Source organism: Calliphora vicina, chromosome 1, assembly GCF_958450345.1.
Source record: "Calliphora vicina chromosome 1, idCalVici1.1, whole genome shotgun sequence".
In the NCBI taxonomy this organism is placed as follows: domain Eukaryota; kingdom Metazoa; phylum Arthropoda; class Insecta; order Diptera; family Calliphoridae; genus Calliphora; species Calliphora vicina.
Window position 1 is genome coordinate 124,550,498 of NC_088780.1, and position 20,068 is coordinate 124,570,565.

The 20,068-nt window shown below is 31.0% G+C and overlaps 1 protein-coding gene across 1 annotated transcript in view; it reads left to right on the top strand.

Annotated features, from left to right (window-relative positions):
- The window catches only part of timeout (timeless circadian regulator timeout), a 549,675-nt gene extending 529,831 nt beyond the window's left edge, over nucleotides 1–19,844 (top strand). Inside the window, exons 14-18 of the mRNA XM_065502580.1 lie at nucleotides 5,327–5,468; nucleotides 12,751–12,956; nucleotides 13,606–13,694; nucleotides 17,802–18,002; nucleotides 18,074–19,844. Of these exons, the coding sequence (XP_065358652.1) occupies nucleotides 5,327–5,468; nucleotides 12,751–12,956; nucleotides 13,606–13,694; nucleotides 17,802–18,002; nucleotides 18,074–19,758 (2,323 nt within the window). The 3' untranslated portion in view covers nucleotides 19,759–19,844. The remainder of the gene's footprint in view (nucleotides 1–5,326; nucleotides 5,469–12,750; nucleotides 12,957–13,605; nucleotides 13,695–17,801; nucleotides 18,003–18,073) is intronic.
- The last annotated feature ends 224 nt before the right edge of the window (nucleotides 19,845–20,068 follow it).

Here is a 20,068-nt window from a genome sequence, read left to right on the forward strand (position 1 = left end):
ATTTTTCCATTTTCAATAGAAAAATCTACATAACTGTGAAATTTCATTACAAAATATTCAAAAATAAAAATTTTATTTCAATTTGAAAAATTTTTATCTATGCAAAATTCAATAAAAAGCTTTTTTTGTCATATTTTTCAAAAAAGTATTCCATGAATTTTTTAATTGTCAAAAGTTATATACATTTTTGAAAAGTAGACAAAATCCTCTATCCATTGATATATAACATGTCTACCTTATGTTTTTTACGTGTCAAATAAGTTAGGGAAAACTAAACAACTCGCTGAGAATTTACCTAACATAGAAATTCATAAAAAAGCATGTTGCCTAATAACATTTTTAAAAATGTATATAACTTTTGACAATTAAAAAATTCATGGAATACTTTTTTGAAAAATATGACAAAAAATGCTTTTTATTGAATTTTCCATAGATACAAATTTTTCAAATTGAAATAAAATGTTTATTTGTGTAATTTTCTATATGTGTAATTTTTTTTAAATCGGAACACAAAGGAAGAAATAGGATCATTTTAAAAATTGAACATACCCGAGGTGTCCTACTTTGGGAACACCTGGTCCCGCTCCTGGTGGGCTCATGAGGTCCAAATTTAAAACTTAAACTCGACTACACTTCCTCTTTGCGCATGTGAAATTTCATTCAAATCGGCGTAAGGGTTTAGAAGCTACATATTTATTTCCATTTTTTATTCTCATACCACTGTGCAGCGTATTGGCATGGCTTGTCTTCTTTTCAAAAACTTTTAAGAATTAAACAAAAAAAATATGGAAAACTTTTTGCAAAAATATGGGATACATACTGTAATAGCAGACCATTTTGTTTTTATTTTCTGTATAACTAAACATTACTTTTTTCGAAAAAAAAATCGCGAAAAAACTTTTTTAATGTAAATACTAACAAAATTTTTGTTCATTAAAAAGTATATACATATGTATTTGAAGAATAAATCGGGAGATATTTGGATAAATCGAGACTTTGTAAATATAAGAGATAAAATATAGTGTTTAATATAATGTTTGGTGGCATGTCACAGTGTCCATTGACATAATGTCCATGGACATAATGACACTCCAAATGTGACATTAAGTCCATGGACATTATGTCACTTTTAGTATTGTCATAATGTCCATGGACACTAAGTCACTTTGCGTATGGATATTATGACACTTTAAACTCTGGGGAGAATCGAACACCGGCTTTGGTGAAATCACTTTTTCTGTATTTATTATAATTTGCAAGAAAAGCTTCATTTAGCGAAGCCGCCTGCTGCGTTCTATGGAGGAGAAAGCCCCTAAGAACGGCCGTAGGCCTCCACACACGAAAACTTTATTTGTGAAGACAATTTTTTTGCACTCAGTAGCATAGCGAAACTATTCGGTTTCACAGAAAAGGGTTGTTCTTATTGGCGGCCTGCGGCAGCTCTTAGGGGCTTTCTCCTCCATGGAACGCGGCAGGCGGCTTCGCTAAATGAAGCCTTTCTTGCAAATAATTATATTTATAAATATATATGTAATTATACAAGCTATTTTACACTAATATGGCTTTATTTTCATATGGCCTTATTGCCTAAGGCCTTATTTCACGGCGCCCATAATAAAACCTTTCTTGTTAAAAAATTTAAAAAAAAAAACATTTTTTTTGAAGTGGAATTTTTTTTATTTTTTTCAATAAAACTTAACTTTTTTAAACTTTAAATTTATGACTTCTGGACTCCATAAAATTCGGATAATAACTAAAAATCGTAGCTATTGCCTTATTACTACTTTAAATTTACAACGTTAAATTCGATAGAAGTTAAATTAAAATATAAATACATACTTAAATTACTTTTTAAATATCATAGACATTATGTCATTCTAAAAGTGTCATTATGTCCATGGACGTTACGACAAATTATAAATGGACATTATGACACTACGCGAAATGACATAATGTCCATGGACGCTATGACACTTTTGGAGTGTCCTTATGTCCATGGACATTATGTCAATGGACGCTATGACATGCCACCTAATGTTTTTTTTTGTAAATTCCATGTCATCGTACGTGACATTTGTACGCTTATAGAGTATAAAAGATTTGACAAATATAAGAGTATCTGAAAAATAATTTGGTCTTAAAGTTCCATTCAAATGGTACAATATTTTAAAAAAAATACTAAGTTCTTTCGATATATTGTTGTCCAAAATATCGAGTGAAATAAGGTTATATCGTACGTGACATAAAACGGAAGTAATTTTGAGGTACATGTAGAAATATGCGAAAATTTGCGAATCGTGAGAGGCGTTATATTTTCTTTTAATTTCTTACACTAACCCAAATATTTCATAACACAGTACAGCATTTTTCAGTTCATTGCTTTGGGACTCAATTCGGACAATTGCACGTGAAAGTATCTCCAAAAATAAGAACTTCTGCATCATTAGTTTTGTCAAGTTGGCTGCCGTATTAATTTAATGGCCATACGAATTTTTTTTCCTCAAGGTGGATTTTTATCACTTTTTCTATATTTTAGCACGATTATATCTCGTATACCGTACGGAATATCTCTTTTGTGGCTGAAGCAAAGTTGTAGATATTGAATAGTAGAAAAAAAGTACGGAACATATCTACCCGAAAAAGGTGCATCCACTGCCTTAAAAATCGCAAAAATGCCCATTTTTTAAATTTTTTTACCAATTTTTCACCTTTTTTGCTCAAATCCAATTATGGACTGATCACCATGAAATTAGGTCGTGTGATATGTGCCTTAAAAATCGCAAAAATGCCCATTTTTTAAATTTTTTTACCAATTTTTCACCTTTTTTGCTCAAATCCAATTATGGACTGATCACCATGAAATTAGGTCGTGTGATATGTGTCTATATAAAAGTTATTTATCATGAATTTTGTATGTATACCATAATTTTTAACAGATTTATTCACTTTAAAGTGATTTTCGGAAGCTGGTCTTATATGGGAGCTATGAATAATTATGGACCGATCATAATAAAATTTTTTGACATGAATTTTGTATATATAAAACTTATTTGGAGCGAAATTTGTGTATATACATATATAAATTAAACATTTATGACCGATAAAGTCCAATTTCGGGAGGACATTTGTATGGGGGCTAGGTGAAATAATGAACCGATTTCAGCCAATTTCAACAGTTTTCGTCCTTGGGCCGAACAAATTATATGTACCGAATTTGTTTATGATCGGTCCATAATTAGTCATAGCTCACATATAAAACACGCTTCCGAAAATCACTTTAAAGTGCATAAATCTGTAAAAAATTATGGTATACATACAAAATTCATGATAAATAACTTTTATATAGATACAAATCACACGACCTAATTTCATGGTGATCAGTCCATAATTGGATTTGTAATCCAGTTATTGAGCAAAAACGGTGAAAAATTGGTTAAAAAATTAAAAAAATGGGCATTTTGGCGATTTTTAAGGCACTGGATGCATCTTTTTCGGGTAGGTATGTTCCGTACTTTTTTTCTACTATTCAATATCTACAACTTTGCTTCAGCCACAAAAGAGATATTCCGTACGGTATACGAGATATAACCGTGCTAAAATATAGAAAAAGTGATAAAAATCCACCTTGAGGAAAAAAAATTCGTATGGCCATTAAATTAATACGGCAGCCAACTTGACAAAACTAATGATGCAGAAGTTCTTATTTTTGGGGATACTTTCACGTGCAATTGTCAGAATTGAGTCCCAAAATCATGTGTTGTACTGTGTAATTAAATAAAAACAATCTTTGGATGATTTCATGATAAATAAAATTTAATATCGTACTTGACAGATTTGTCTTTTATACAATCAGAGTCAAATTCATTTCATACTACATGCTAATTGGGAGCTTAGTTTTAGTCGCAATCTTATCCTAAAACATATCAGTTAAATTAAAAAACAAGTAAGAAATTATGGTCGGTCAAACCATATAATACCCTACACTAAGTAAAACAGTAAAAACATTTTTCTTTTAAAATTTCAATAATTTGTATTTTTGAGTGATTTTCGGAAGTGGGCCTTATAAGGGGGCTATGACCAATTATGAACCGATCACCATGTGATTTGTGTCTATATGAAAGTTTACTATGTTGAATTTTGTGAGTATACCAAAATTTTTAAGCGATTTATGCACGTTAAAGGGATTTTCGGAAGCGGGTCTATATGGGAGCTATGACTAATTATGGACCGATCTTAATCTTGGGGACATGAGGCTCCGCCCCATCTTAGTGTTTAAAGTCCAAATGCAAATCTTATACACAGCTTCATCTTCTTTATAGTCCTGGTAAATTTTATTATAATCGGACTATCGGTTTAAAAGTTACAAATTTATTTTAAATTTTTTTTTCATTTCCCCCGCTGTTCATCATGAAGGGGTAATGAAGGCAGACACGCTATTTCGAATTCAAGTACTATTACTATACAGTTTTATTAACATCCATAAAAAATATATGCGCAACTTTAAGTCAAACTCTAGAACAATTTACCTTAAATTTCCAGAAAGAAAAAAAACAGAATAAAATTTGTCTATAATTAGCTTACAGCTTTTCATCGTCTACCTTTTTTATATTATTTTTTCATCCAATTTCCCATAAATTCAATAAATACACCATAAATTATGAGCATCTATAGTTTCCTTTTTGCAGTTTTAAGTAATTTAGTTCATTTTTTGTTTGCTTCCTTCATTCATTTATTTACAATCAAGGTTAACTTTTGTAGTGAAATGTTGTATTTTCTAAAGGTTCTCTAAAGGCAGACAAAAAAAAGAACTACTCGTAAAAAGATTCTTTCCTTTATGCACATAAACTAAAATCTAAAAAAATGAAGAATTCATTTTTCCATTCTGTATGACTACTTAAAATGATTAATAACCATTTAAAAAAATGGTATCTTTAGAAAATGTTAGCTGTATGTGTTAGTGTGTTTGCAAGTATGGTAATGTTTGCTGGGGTTTACACTCGGAAAAAATATGAACTAAATTCTTAGAAAATGTGTAAGAACGGTTATCAATACATTGGACAATTTGCTGCAATTTAATTTAGATGAACTCAATTTGAAAATGAGTAATTTTCGGCCCACGGTTGAGGCCTATTGAAACTGGTTGAAATCAGTCCATTATGTCCATTTCATAAAGAATTTTAAATTTCTAAAGAAAACGGTTCTTTCTCATATAGTCGGTGTAGGGTATAATATGGTCGGGCTCGACCAACTATACTTTTTTTTACTTATAATATTAATTTTCTTTGAGTGTATTGTCATAATTCATGGATTTCATTTCTATTTACAGATTACTAAATCCAAAAATAGTTCGTGCTTGTGTTGTGGTACTTTCTGATTGGGAACAAATACCTACAAAATCCCTAAAAGCAGCTGTAACCATACTACATCGTATTGCCTATGGATGTTCATGTCCGGCCATGCTTTATCAGGTGAGTTTACTTTTGCTACTTATACCAACTCCTATTGCTGTGTATCTGAGTGTTTTTTTCTTCTATTTTTGGGATTCTTTTGAAAATATATCATCGTTTGTAGTTACGTATGTGTAGTAAGGATAAGCACTCTTTACGATTCCACAAAAATAGAAGATGCAGCGAAACCAACATAACAAGTCTAAAACTGCCCCTATATATTTCGTTTTATGATTAAGCTTTAAACGTGTAGAACGGTAAACTGGATGATGGTTAAGGTAGTAGAGCAAAAGCTAGCTGAAAACCTGCTGGTTTAAAATTTCCTCTCTTGTTAGAAATTATAGATATTTTCCAAAGTTTGAGCTGTGTGGGGTGTATACACATTGTGTATATGTATTTGTTTAGACAACTGTAAAGGTATTTCCGTTTCCGTATGCTCAATATAAAATGTATTTTTTTTTTCGTTTGTGTTTCTTGTGCTTCATACCATTACTTTTGCTATGACTGCATGCAAAATAAACATAAATCAACGTCATGTACATAAAAACGCGCATTCAAAAATTGCCAACATACCAATTATAAAACACCTCAAACACACTGCCCTGGCGCTCTGCCTCCTCCATCTTCTTCAAACATTATAATCGCAGAAATGAATGAATGGCTATAAAAGGCAGGACCATGGAGCATCAGCTGCTTATTTTGATGCTTTGGGCAAATAAAGTACAACATTTAAAGCCACATGTTTGTTTTTTATGCCTGTTTTCTTTTTGTTTCTCATATTACTCGCTATGCGATTGCAATGTGGCTTTTAATGTTTGTTTCTTTTCATCGTTTGCCGGTTTATTTTCTAAGGACTTTTGAACAAATTAAATGAACTTGAACTTTTAATCTCTTGCTTTTGCGTTACTGGCATTACCGTGAAATAAACAATAACGACTTTTACCATTAACAGCTTCAAAACTGAAATCAAAAGATGTATAAACTGGAAAAAAAATGCCTAAAAACAATGCCAGCAGACATTATACAATATTTGGGTGCCTAAAAAATATGCACAGACTTTTTTCCTTGCCCACTCCAAAATGTTACTTTTTAAAACACATTGTTATTGCGATTTCCTTTATTTATTTCACCACTTTTCGCCATTATTCGCAGTTTGGAATTGGTAAACGTACCATCAGGAAATTATGGCCACTCAAATTGGCCATTTTGTAGATACCCTACAATAAACGGAATTGTCGGGATATTAAGCATATTAAAAACATCTGGGAAATGTTGTTTTTTAATAATAAAAAGCAAGAAGAATTAAATAGATATATTTCTTAATTTTACGGTAACTACAATTTGAATTTAGCAAACTTATTTTTTTTATATTTAAGATTTTTGGTGTTTTTATGGAATGTGAATTTATTAAAGATTTGGCTAATAATTTAAAACATCAAAGTGGTTGGGAAATTTTGCCTCACCCGCCTTATAGTTCAGTCCTTGCCCAGTCTGACTACTATTTGTTTTGATCGATGCAGAACGCTCTCTCTGGGCTAAGCTTCATTTTGGAACAGAGTATTCGATATTGGCTTGATTCGTTCTTGGCCTCAAAAGAGCAATTATTTTGGCTCGGAATCCATGTGTTGTCAGAAAGATGGGAAAAGGTCATAGCCAATACTTTGAATAAATTTATATTGTACAAATGTTTCAAAATAAAAATTTTAAAAAAGTTCGCTTTTTTAAGTCATACACCCAATAATATAAGAGAAAAATCTGGTGCGTCAGGAACGATTTTCAATTTTATTTATAATAAAATCATCCAAAGATTGTTTTTATTTAAATATGACGGATTTTAAAGGAAAATTTTTCGGATGTTTCTACATGTACCTCAAAATCACTTCCGTTTTATGTCGCGTACGATATACCCTTATTTCGCTCGACATTATGGACAACAATGTTTTCTAAATATTGTACCCTCTGAATGGAAAACAAAGACCATATTCTTTTTCAGATGCTCTTATTTTTGCAAAATCTATACCACTGGTCGCAATTAATCTGTTGTATACGCTATTGACGAAGATGGCCCCACCAACGTCGTTTTTGAAGAAGTTCGTGTACCAAAGATGTTATAATTGACGCTTTTTGGCAAATCCTGAAACTGCTAGATATAGTAGGAATGCTTGCTTGTCTTTGCCCTCTAAGTGGGTTTAATCTGATTTGGACTTTATTATCTCCAATATCTATTTTCAACTCCCCGAACGCATGTTTAGTATTCGGCAAACGTAAACAGTCATACGAAATTTCAATTATTTTCTTTCGATTTGGTTTTCGGTGACAGCATTATTAGCTGTCGAATGAATTGCAAATTCTTAGTTTCAAAAAAAGCAAGGTTGATTTAAATGGGTCAATTGTAAAAGGTATTGGTAACGCTAATTTGATTCAGGTAAGGGTTATTTAAGGGATAACGGCAATTATTTGATTTGATCAAAATTATCAAAAATTTTTGATTTGATCAATAAATTGTTTGTTTGTGAGTTCAATACAATATTTTTTAAATTATTTATAAATTAACGGTAATGCCTTTTAACAGTTAAAGTCAGTTTTGCTTCCTTTGGGCAACGGTATTTTTGAGTTAAAGTGCGTTTTAACACTAACCTTAAAAAACCTTAAAAAATATCGTTAAAATCTAAATCAACCTCCAGTAGGGTATCAAACAAAACCAACTCTGTTGTTTTCCCAACAACTAGAAAATAAAATTCAACAATTTTTAATTTACTTTTATAATTTATGTTGATAGTTAGAAAACCAGAAAAAAAATTGTAATAAACCATAAAAAAATATATTTCGGGTTCATAAATCATCCTGTTTTTCCACCATTTCTACTACATAATGCTGTTGGTGTTGTTCAATCCAACTCAAGGTTGTCTAAATCATACAGAGCTAACTGTTGTGTGTTCCAAAAAATAACTAAATACAAATTACAATTAGAGACAAAGTAGAAAAAATACATTTGCAAGAAATATATATTTTTTCTGCCATTTTAATCCTTCTTTCTACATCTCCACTTCCCAACACTGCTTATCATAACGGGCTACAGTTCATAAATGTTTTTCTTTGAAATGAGTCATTATTATTTAAGGATTCTGCTTTATGTACATGTTGTAACGTTTCTTATTTCCGTTATAATTAATTTCATTAGAAAAGAAAATCACCATCATCATCGTCGCCGTCCTCGTCCTCATCATAGATTTTCCATTGTTGTTTGGTGTTTGTATTGTGTTACCAGCGATGCTGCGCTGTTGCAACTGCTGCAGCATCCCTACTCTCTCTCTCTCATTGGTGTTTATGGGTATTAAATCTGTGTTTGTGCAACAGGAAGTAAATTGCATTGTCTTGAAAATAATAAAAAAAAGAAGGAAGAACATACATTTACAGTAAAGGGCGATGCTTAAGAATTCCAGTAGCATTCAATTTTCAAATATTCTGGCATAATGTCTGAGTACAAGCAAAAACCCACAACTGTCTCGATTTGTTACCCAAAATGTATATAGAACTAAAAGCTTTCAAATCTGCCAGAAATACTTTTTAAATTCTCTGTAGTGACAGAATCATCCAAATCGTATTATAAATGGCCGAGATATGCTGAAAACCATTTTTTTCTTGGTTATTTTGACGTTTTTCTCATCGCTTTACTTAAATCCATAGTATTTATCGGTGACGCCTACTTTTGAGTGGGATTTTGAAATATTCCAAGGTCATAAATTGTTTTCCGTCATCTTAGATTAAAATTTGTGTAAAATCGGGTAACGTTATAAGTTGCACATTTTATTTGAAGTTTAATATAAGGGTCAAAGTAGCAATATTTAAAATAAAAAAATATGTATAAAGGAATAACATATATTATGATATTTAAAGAAAAAACATATATTTTAATATAAAATATCTAAGCAACCTGTAAAAACGGTTCCCTTCAAAAAACCTTTGAGTTTAAGTTGGAAAAACTGTAGATTCCAGTGTAAAGTGGGTGCTGCAGGCCACCTAAAAAGGAGCTAAACATGCTCTAAAATTAAAATCTAAAATTTTTTTGTGTAGGAAATGAGTAGACCATTTAAAAAGTGTCGAATTATGCCGAATACTGATTTATATGAATATTAGGTTCGGTTTCGCTCGGACTCTACTAATTTTAACTGTTGGGTTTTCGTGGGGGTCGATTTGAAATTAACGGATTTCGATAAAGTTTAGTTCTTGGTCACAAATTTGTTAACATTTTTTCTTGAAAAAACATTTCTTAAACGTACAAATTGGGGCCAACCAATTGGGATATAAATTTAAAAAGTTCCAAACTTCTATAGTATATTTCTTTCTGTCAAACAATTATAAAGCATACAATAATAAGAGATAATTTTAGTTGTCACTGTATTTTCTAATTATTGTATTTATTTTAGTTTAAATAAACGTTGTTGTTTTATAGTTTCTTTTCTGCCTTAAGATGTCAAAAAAGGATATTTTTTGTGTCATTATACAAAACAATGGGGGTTTTAATTATACTTTAATGTATAAATTTATTAAAAATGGCACGTATTTTCTAAGACATGTTTCTTGTTGCAAACTTCTAGTTATTCGCTTTTCTTCATATACCTTTTGGAAAGGATAGTAAAGGGCACATACAAAAAAGTACAATATACGATTTAAAGTCCATTAATGGCTATGGCTATAGGGAGTTCTTGCATTTCATTCAGTTCTTTTAATTGTACATAAACTTTAGCTTTCGGTGATATCGTAAAAAAAAATATACATTTCGCATTTTCCTGCGTGCAAATTTTTTTATTAATTACAAATTCAAACTCATAAAAAACTGTGTGAAAAATTACCCAAATAACTAAATATTATTGTATTCATTCGACTAATGTTCGTTCGATTAATCGAATAATTATTCGAACAATTTAAAAATGCCCATTTTTGAATAACGAATAATTCGAATAATTTTATGTAGAATAATCGAATAAAACGAATAAATGTTCATATATATTTAAATTTATTAAATTGCTTAAAATTGTTCATAATTTCAAATTTAAATAAGTAATAATGACTCACACAAATTGTATTGTTTCTGAAATTCGACAAATAATTAAAGACAAAGGGACTTTCGATCACTGTAGATGAGAGTTCCGATAGCTCCTTCTATAAATATATACATAAATGTTACAATTCTAAAAACAAGTCTTTCAAAATATTTAACTTAGGACTTGAACCAATGAAAATAAAAGTTACGGAATAAAATATACGTTATTTAGCTGGCGAAATATTAGAAGAATCGCAATTAATAATCAAAATATTAACTTAGATTAAAGTGGAGTTGAATGTGATGGAGAATGTGATTTTGAAACGGTCATCGAAAGTGATATTGAGGATGACATTTATAATGATTACATTGAAATAGATGAAGGCCATGATCTCAAAATATCTGCGTATAAGTGATGTTATTAACGGCGTACGTAAGTGTTGCAAAATATTTAATAAATCGAATGATAAACACGAATATTGCAAACTAACGTTCGTCTTGTACATGATTTAGAACATAGTTGAACATCTTTGTCTAACATGGTAATAAACTTTTTGCGTATTTGTAAACTAATGAATTAGTTACTCAATTTAAAACCTGAATTAATGAACGACATACAAAATATCTTAATACGTTTATATTGTACTTGAATTCAGGATCATGTCCAACTAGCTCAAATTTTTTAAAGCATAGCTCCAAAACGGAAACTAAAGGGTTTAATCTGATCTGAATATTTCTGATGGAAATTTAATGATGGACTTTGTTTTCGGATGTTTTTTTAACATTATCAATACTTGAATTATTAACTTTAACGTTATTTTTTTGTTTTTCTTTAACAATAAATTAGTAAAAAATCGACATCAACACTTCATTCTTTACTTTTTTAAAAAAATTAAAATTATTCGAATAATTCTATTAATTTTAAACGTGTGAATTATTCGAACAAGTTGAAATCTCTTATTCGTTTTATTCGAACAAGAGAATAATCGAATAATTCGATTACTCTACTAAATATATTTACATCTGTACTTCATAAACTGATTTAATAAGTATCCATTTCTATTGGAGCTCTCTAGTTCAGTATGCCCGTAGTTTTGGACAAGAGACCATTGCTTTCTTAATATTGCGAAGAGTTAGTGGTAAATTATAGTTTTTTTTTAATTTGCCTTTTGACCAGCTCCATGTTATCTGTGGTGGGGTCAGTTGTCCCATTAATGTCCAGATATTTTGTATAGTGGTCAGTTGTCACTTTATTTTTCCTTTATGACCAAAATGAGGCAAAGAGAGACAAAATGAAAACCATTAATTTTAGACAAATTTATAATTTTAATGTAAAGATTTTTATGCACATAGAATATGTTGTAAAACTGAAAAATATGTCAAAATTAAATTTTTTTTATCAAAATTTAATTTATTAGTAAAAAAATAATGTTTTAGTAAAATAATTTATTAGTAATGTTGAAATAAACTTTCCGTAGGCACCAAATAACTTACATAAATAATTCATACATTAATATATCCGCTGTATACCCGGTTCGGTTGCTATTTAAAATGGTGAAACTATAAGGAAAACTATCTTGATTACTAAGTCAATATAGACAATATGGATGTCTAATGGTAGATATTTCAAAGACCCTTGCAACATCATATATAAGGTCATAGTTAGTCGGACATACAATGGCTCAAGAAGGAGAAAAATATTTTTTTCACCAAAAAAAAAATTAGTTTGTCATAAAATTTCTTTCACTAATAAAAATTTTGTAATAAATAAAAAATATTTTTTTTTTTTTAATTAAAATTTAATTTGCAAAATAGTAGTTCAGAAGATTCGATCGATCCCACTGTGCGGGGTACTGTGGTAAAAGGTATCACCTTTAGTTGCTTGCAGATTAAGTTAAAAGCCACATTAATTTAGTCGGTACTCCTTATATTAAGGAATGCAAACTTTTTCTAAAAACAAAAAAATATACATATAATTTAAATAATTGAAGATTTAAGCCTTTTTGTGCTCTAACAAATAATTTTTTTTGTAATCAAATTATTCATTCAATTTAACCTTCAATTTTGTCTGTTTGTAAGTAACACCTTAACACAACAATAAAACGTATTTAAATCCTTGACCTTTTTAAAAAGCGTTCCCAAATTTGTCGAAAGAAATCAACAAAAAATCATTTATGTTTATCTTTCAATCAACTTTCTTACAAATAATAATGAAAAAAAAATTATATTTTTATTATTACTTTTGCTTTCTATTTTTAGGCCAAACTATTTCGTATCTTTCAACAAGTTTTCCATGCTGGCCGTGATGCACATCATGAGGAATTGCGTCGTTTGGGCATTTATGTTGTACGTAAATTTGTGGAAACCGCACCAAATAATCCAAAAATCTACGCTGAATTGTTGTTCTACAAATCGATTAAGGAAGCAAATGAACTGGAAAGTGGCTACTGTGATGCCTATGAATCGTAAGTATTCTAGCGTTTAAACTTATTTGTAATGATTCATTCAGTCGTTCAATTGTTCAGTCAGTCATTTGTTCATTCTCGCACACTCACACACCGATGTTCCAACTGAACTTAACTCTATTCATTTCATTTAAACACTTTCACTTTGGCTGATCATTTAGGTCATCCTTGAGGCAAATTTTAATTTAATTTTCTTCTTTTTTTGTTTTGTGTGTCTTCATTGGTATGACTGAATGTAGTATGTGCTAAAGCCAGATGGAGCGGACCGACCGTCTTCTTTAATGTGGGCACAATCAAATTCGTAATTTTCCTTTTCCTACCGCTTTTCTTGTCCTGGCCAAGTAGATTGATTACGTTGTGATTGCAGACATGGAATTGTTGTTTTTATTTTACTTTTTTTCAATTTTTGTTTGTAGTGTAGGTCTTTTATCTCATAAAAAACATTTAAATGAAAACGATGATGAATGATTGTAAATGAAATAATATTTTAACACTCCCTTCTTTTTTGTATCTCATTTTTATTTTTCCGTACATCTTTTGTTTAACAAATATGAAGGAAGAAAAAGAGCAGAAAACGAATCAGTTTATTTGATTACTTATTCTTTTTCTTGCATTATTTTTTCATCTTATTTTTTGTGTGTATTTCCAGTGGCACCAAAGGAATCTGGACCGAAGAACAGGAGTCGGAGTTGCGTTTTCTATTTGAAGAGAATCAACGAAATCCTGAAACTGACAAGGGTAAGTCTTACAATCATGTTTTTTTTAATTTTTCCTTTATCATTTCATAACTGGCTATTAACAGAGGTTGATAAGAATGTATTCTCTGAATTCATAACAGGCCTTCTTTTTATTAAAGTAAGACATTTTGCTTCAGGTTATGTTTATATCAAGTTTCATTTAAAAATAAGAGAAGCAAACATTCATGAAAAATCACAAATATTTCAAAATTTAACCTTCGACCCCTGCAGTAAAAGGATTAAATATTGATTATAAAATTATTTTATTACAACACATGAAATAGATTAAAGTTTGTAGATCTCTCGAAAAGGTACATATGTAATATTTATTTATTCAATCAAGGCCATAAAATAAAATAAAAAACCAACAAATTATTAAATATTTTCTGGTTTTAAATATATTTATTGAATTATTCGAATAATATTTTACTATATATTCGTTCGAATAAATGAGTGAATTTTTTAAAATTAATATATCACTCGAATAATACAAAAATTATAAATTTTTATTCTTTTAAAATTAGACTTGATTAATGGACAACCCTAGGCCAGCAGTCCAATAATTTCTTAAGTTTTAACGAAATTAAGTACTAGATAGAAGATCATTCTCTTATCACATTTAAAACTTACTATAATTTATATTATTTGGGGATTAAAATCAATTACTTCCCTGACATTTAAGCAGCAGACAAAATGCTTTTTAAAAATTCAAATTTGTTTGAGGTTAGAGCAAAGTTTTCAACCCCACACTTCACTTTTTCAGCTGTGCATCCATTCTGTAGCAGTGATAACACTTTTTTCCACTTTTTCAAGCAATAAAGATGAAATGGTGATGATGAGCAGTAGGTTGTTGTTGGTGTGACAAAATCCTTTATTAATGTCATTGTTGGTGTTGTTGTAGTGTCCTGTTGTTTTGTGAACTTCATTTTGCCGTTGGCATATTTTTTAAGTGCTTTAGCTGGGTCTCCAAATCCAAAGTGATTGATTTAACAAGTCAATTTCAATGTGTTGACAGTTTCATGATTGAAATAATTTTCTTTATTATCGCTTTGCAATCGACCCAACAACATCGTCAGCGTCGTCGCCATCGCCATTGTCATCATGTGCCTTCATTTGTTATCCTCTTAATAGCACCAATTGATGAGGATTCGGTTTCACTTTGTGTGTATGTTTTCTCTCTTTCAGTACTTTTTTCTAAAGTCTGTCGTCTGCTAATGTTTTGACATTTTTATTTCACCAATATGTCCAAGATTAATTGTTATGTGTCTGGTAGTATGGTTGAAATTTTATTTTTATCCATAAAAATAAATTTATTGTTGAAAATGAGGCACATACCAATCAACAACCACTTTTTTATTGTGTTCTTTTACTGCAGCAAAAACCTAAAGTTTGTTTTTAAACTAAAAAAAGGCTTTGTGAGTAAAATCCTTTAATGACAATCATTTAGGGTTTAAATAATCTTTAATATCATTTATATGGCTTCATTTTGCAATGACATTAAGATGTGTATTCTGCCTTAAGATTTAGGAGTCATCAAGATCAGTATCAGCATTTGAGTACTGCAACGAAATTGAGTAATGTACTTAAATGAGAACAGCAGTTTTGAATCAAAACTATTTTTAAATATTTGTAGTAGAGATAGTATTTTTAGCACTGCAGCAGTAAAAATCTCAAAGACCTCCAATTTTGGGCGTTCTAGGAAACCAAATATACGGTCCTCATTCTAATCTGCCTTCCTTAATAACCCTTTTTTAAAAGAACCCTCCACGTATTTTAAAAAAAATTATCGAGTCGACAACAAACCAACCAATTGTAGTAGGGAGTCTAAGCAAATATTAAATCACTATTTATTGTTGATGTTTTGTTTAAGCTTTTATATTTTTGCAAATGAAGCAAAAGTGTCTGTAATTCTCATTCGCTCTATACTTTAATTTGTATAATATATTTAGCTTTCCTACCTATGGTTTATTTGTTTGTGATGTCTGGTAGAATGTATTATATAGTTGACTTAACACTTTCGGGACTACTGGGATAATACGTCCCAGCAATTCTCAAATGCTAAATAACACCTAAACCATGTTTAAGAGTTCATTATAATATTTGAATAAAAACATATCGATACGGTCAGCGTATCCATGCAGCTTGAAAATGAATTTCACAACATTGTTGAAATTTGAGCAGTTTGAAAGTCGGCCGCACAGTAGTATAGAAAAAATATAGAGGCAAATAAGTTTAGAGTTTGGACCTCATGAACCCACCAGGGGCGCGGCCAGGGGATCCCAAAGTGGGTCAATTTGCGATCCCTTCGTTTGGATTCCGATTTAAAAAAAAAAATACAAATAAAGAATCTCCTCGTCAAGCACTATAAAAAACCTTCAATTATCTCTTATAGCTTAGGAGATATTCGTATTTGAAAATTAAATTATCAAAATTTTTACCCACCTTTTTTTGATCAGAGGGTCCATATATTTCCCGAATTTCTCCATTTTTATTTTATTAGACGAGTATGCCAGTAGAGCATACTGGTCTTCACTTGGTATCGAAAAGTGTACAAAGATGATATGCTCAGGCTGCAACAACGCTTTGTGTTACAAGTGTTTTGGACCATCCCACAAACTAAATCCCTAATTACATTTATAAAATGCTATAAATAAGCAAATAAATATGTACTTTCATCTAAATTTAATAATATTCTGTTGTTTTATTATTTTTTTAATTTCGAATCACCCATCAAGAACACTGATTGGGATTATATGTCCCACGAAAAATGCTTATTGGGATTATATGTCCCATCTTTTAGAATATGGAAAAATGTCGTCTACCATATTGTTACGTTTAAACCTTTTCAAAACGTTGGTTTATTTCCTTTAAATGAACCGGATACTTTTGATTGCAAATAAAAGCCGTTTAGTAGTTTAAAAATTGTAACAACTCTTTATTTATTTAAAATGTACAACAGCCACAGAATTAAATAGTCACTCAATGTTTGTTATACACGCTTGTAAATTCGCAGAAATACAGACACACTTTATAATGTACACGAATTCACTTGAAAAACAGGCACTCAGTTGATGTTTATTCAAATAGCGTCTCTGATAAACTCACTAACGACTGCAACCTTTGCCACTATTTATAACACTGCCATATGCACTCTAGATTGCTCTTTAACAGTCTAGAGCTTTCTAATACATACGCCATCTGTTGTGTACTTTCTACAATGTTCTTTAAATGAATATTCGAATTCGAATATACGGTCGCAGCAAACAGCGTTGCCAACTTACGATCAATAGTCAACTGAAAGCTTTTATTCAATGTTAATAATGCCCACAAATATGTTACAGTTTGCTATTACAGCACTGCTATTTGAAAGCATTATGCAAATTTAAATCAGCCGTTAAAATCGTTATATTTGAATTCAAGTACAATTTCGTAACAATATATATTTTGGTTCTCAAAATAAAACTCCGTCCCTAAAGGGTAAAGAGTGCTTCCAAACTGAAAAGTGCATTAATTTGGTCGTTATAAAATTTAAACCGTCATGTCAAATGGTTTTTATTTATTAACAATTATTGAAGTTTTAATTAGGTTGGCAATTATCTTGAAAAGAAAACTTTATGAAACAAAAGACGGCAAAGAACAATCTTGATTTGTATTGGAAACAAAACAGCAGAGATTCGATACCTAAAAATTTAATTTCACAGGTTTTGAGTTACCACATCAGGAGTTGATAAAGACACTATGTACACTATTTTGAACAACACTAAATCCTTTTTCGATAATAAATATTTATTTCTTCACTTTTTAAATGTATAATTAACGTCAATAACATGTCACCGAGTATTCGGAATAAGTAAATATCCTTCACCAATAACAATTTTATGTCAAAGTAACAGCTGCCCCTGATATAATGTTGTATAACTTTATATGATAACTTTATATTAAGGTGGCTAGAGCTATGACAGTTCACTTCCTCTAGCGTAGTATTTGTGGAACTTTAATTTTGTTAAAGTAATTAAAGATCCCAAGAACATTAGTTTTAGTGGAAGTAGTATTAGTTGCAATAATTTTGAATTAACAACGACTAATTATTCTTTACTCTCCCTTGCAGATGTGATTGATTGGATTTTAGAAAACATCGGTGATAAGACACGTAACAGACGTGGAGTCCTGAAGAAGCTCAAGGAAATGGGTTTGATGTTTAAGGCGCCAACCAAAAAATCCACTGCTGATGCACAAAATAAAAACTTGTTTCGCTCTGAGGAAGATGAAGAACTACGCAGCCTCTACGATCAATATCGAACTGAAGATGGTAAGTTACACTATTTTAAATAAATCCAACACTCAAAAATCAAACTAATTTTAAAAAACTTCAACGCACAGATTGTCTACAACGTATTCTAGATGAATTTGGCGAGAGACGTAATAAACAAGCTATAATCAAGAGAATGTTGCAATTGCATATTATAGCCGATAAATCGGAAATTTTACCCCAAAAGCCACGTAAACGCAAGTCGAAAAAACAAATGGAGAATGAAGAAGGAGGAGAGCACGATGAATATGAATTTATGGAAGAACCAGAATTGGATGAAGCTGATAGACCTAGTTCGTCCAGGCAGAGTAAGGCTAAGAAGCCAACCAAAGCAAAACCACGCAAGATAGTACGTACTCCTCTAGATGTGGGCACGGTTAGAGCTTTGTTGGGACAAATTGATGCCGACAAATACCAAGAAGCTATAGATTGGCTTAAGGAATGTTTAGATGATGCCGCTGAAGATACTGAGCTAGCTGAGGAAGAAGATGATGGCGTTCCTTTGGTACCCTTGCAGGAATTGCAAAAAGAAGCCATGGAAGATGATAATTTCAAAAAGGTTTTGGTAGCCTTGGGCATACAACCTCCTGTCTTTGGCATGGAAAGCTATTGGCGTATACCCATTTATTTGAATTCGGCTGACTTGAAATTAAGAGCCAAAATAGTGGCGGGCGAAGAAGTTGACATTGATGTGGATGATTTGGAAGAAGATGACAACGGAAGCGATAATGATAGTGCTGAAGAAAACAATGATAATCGAGATGGCGATGAGAGTGAAGAAGATTATTTGGAAACTTTGGGCATGGCCAAAGAACGTAAGAAGTTGGATAATTTGGAAAATTACATGGAGCAACAGAGGGAGAAAATGAAAAACTTGATGTTTAGCAAGAGTGATGAGGAGACTGAAGAACGTGCTCCCTTAAAAGATAAAAAGAAAACCAAAGCCAAAAGGGAAACCAAGGCTAAGAAAAAGAAGGCAGACTCTGATTCGGAAGAAGATACGGAAATGGTGAATAAAATTAAAAAAAAATTGGATAAAAAGAAACGCAACAATGATTTGAGCAGTGAAGAGGAAGATGGAGAAGAAACGTTCAAAAAACCTAAAGAAAAGGAAGTGGTCAAACCCGATACAACCGATTTGTTTGATCAATTAAAGGCCAAAAGAGCTAAGAGTAAAATCAATCTTAAGGATATGGTGGCCGAAAAGAATAAAGACAATGAAGGCGAGGAGGATGATATTGATTTACATTTCAACTCTGAGGATTATCGCAAACGTTTAGCTGAATTGGGCGACGATGATAATAATGATGGCAGTGAAGGAGAAGAGGACACTGAACAGCAAACCTTAAGCAATCGTTCTCGTCGAGCCAATGTAATTGAATCAGATTCTGATGATGATGGTGATGTTGTTGACAATGTTAATAAAGCCAACAACATATATAAACAAGTCTTCAATGATGATGACAACAATTATGCAGATGATGATGGTGTTAAATCCATTAAAAAACAACAAGCAGCTGGCGACAATATAAAAGACTCGTCTAAAACATCAACTAAAAAACGCCGACGTTCCCTAGATGAAGACAATACTGATGAGATGAAGCAGGAGGATGATGCTGATGATGACGACGAGGATGCTAAATTTCTAAAACGCAAGAAGCCATCACCAACTAAACAACGTGTTGCAGAGACTGGTGAAGAACCAGCTAAACGACGCCGTGTTGCTGTCATAGACGATGATGATGAGGATGATTGAGCAAACAATTTTAGTTTTACTTTTTCTCTCTTATGTTGTATGCAATGATTTTCATTTAAGTTTATATTTGTTTTACTATCTTTTCTCCTTAATTGGTTAAAAAGTGAAAAAAAAACAATATTAATATGTGAAGTCAAGACAGTTAAGTACTTGTCTCATTTTCCATTCGTTAAATTTTAATACACTTTTTTTAATATACTTTTTAACACTGAATTATTAAACTGACTGTAAGCATGATTTCAATTTTAATTGTCAACTCTGTTTTAACTTTTCTTTTGCGATAATTACTGTTTGTCATGTTAAGTTTATT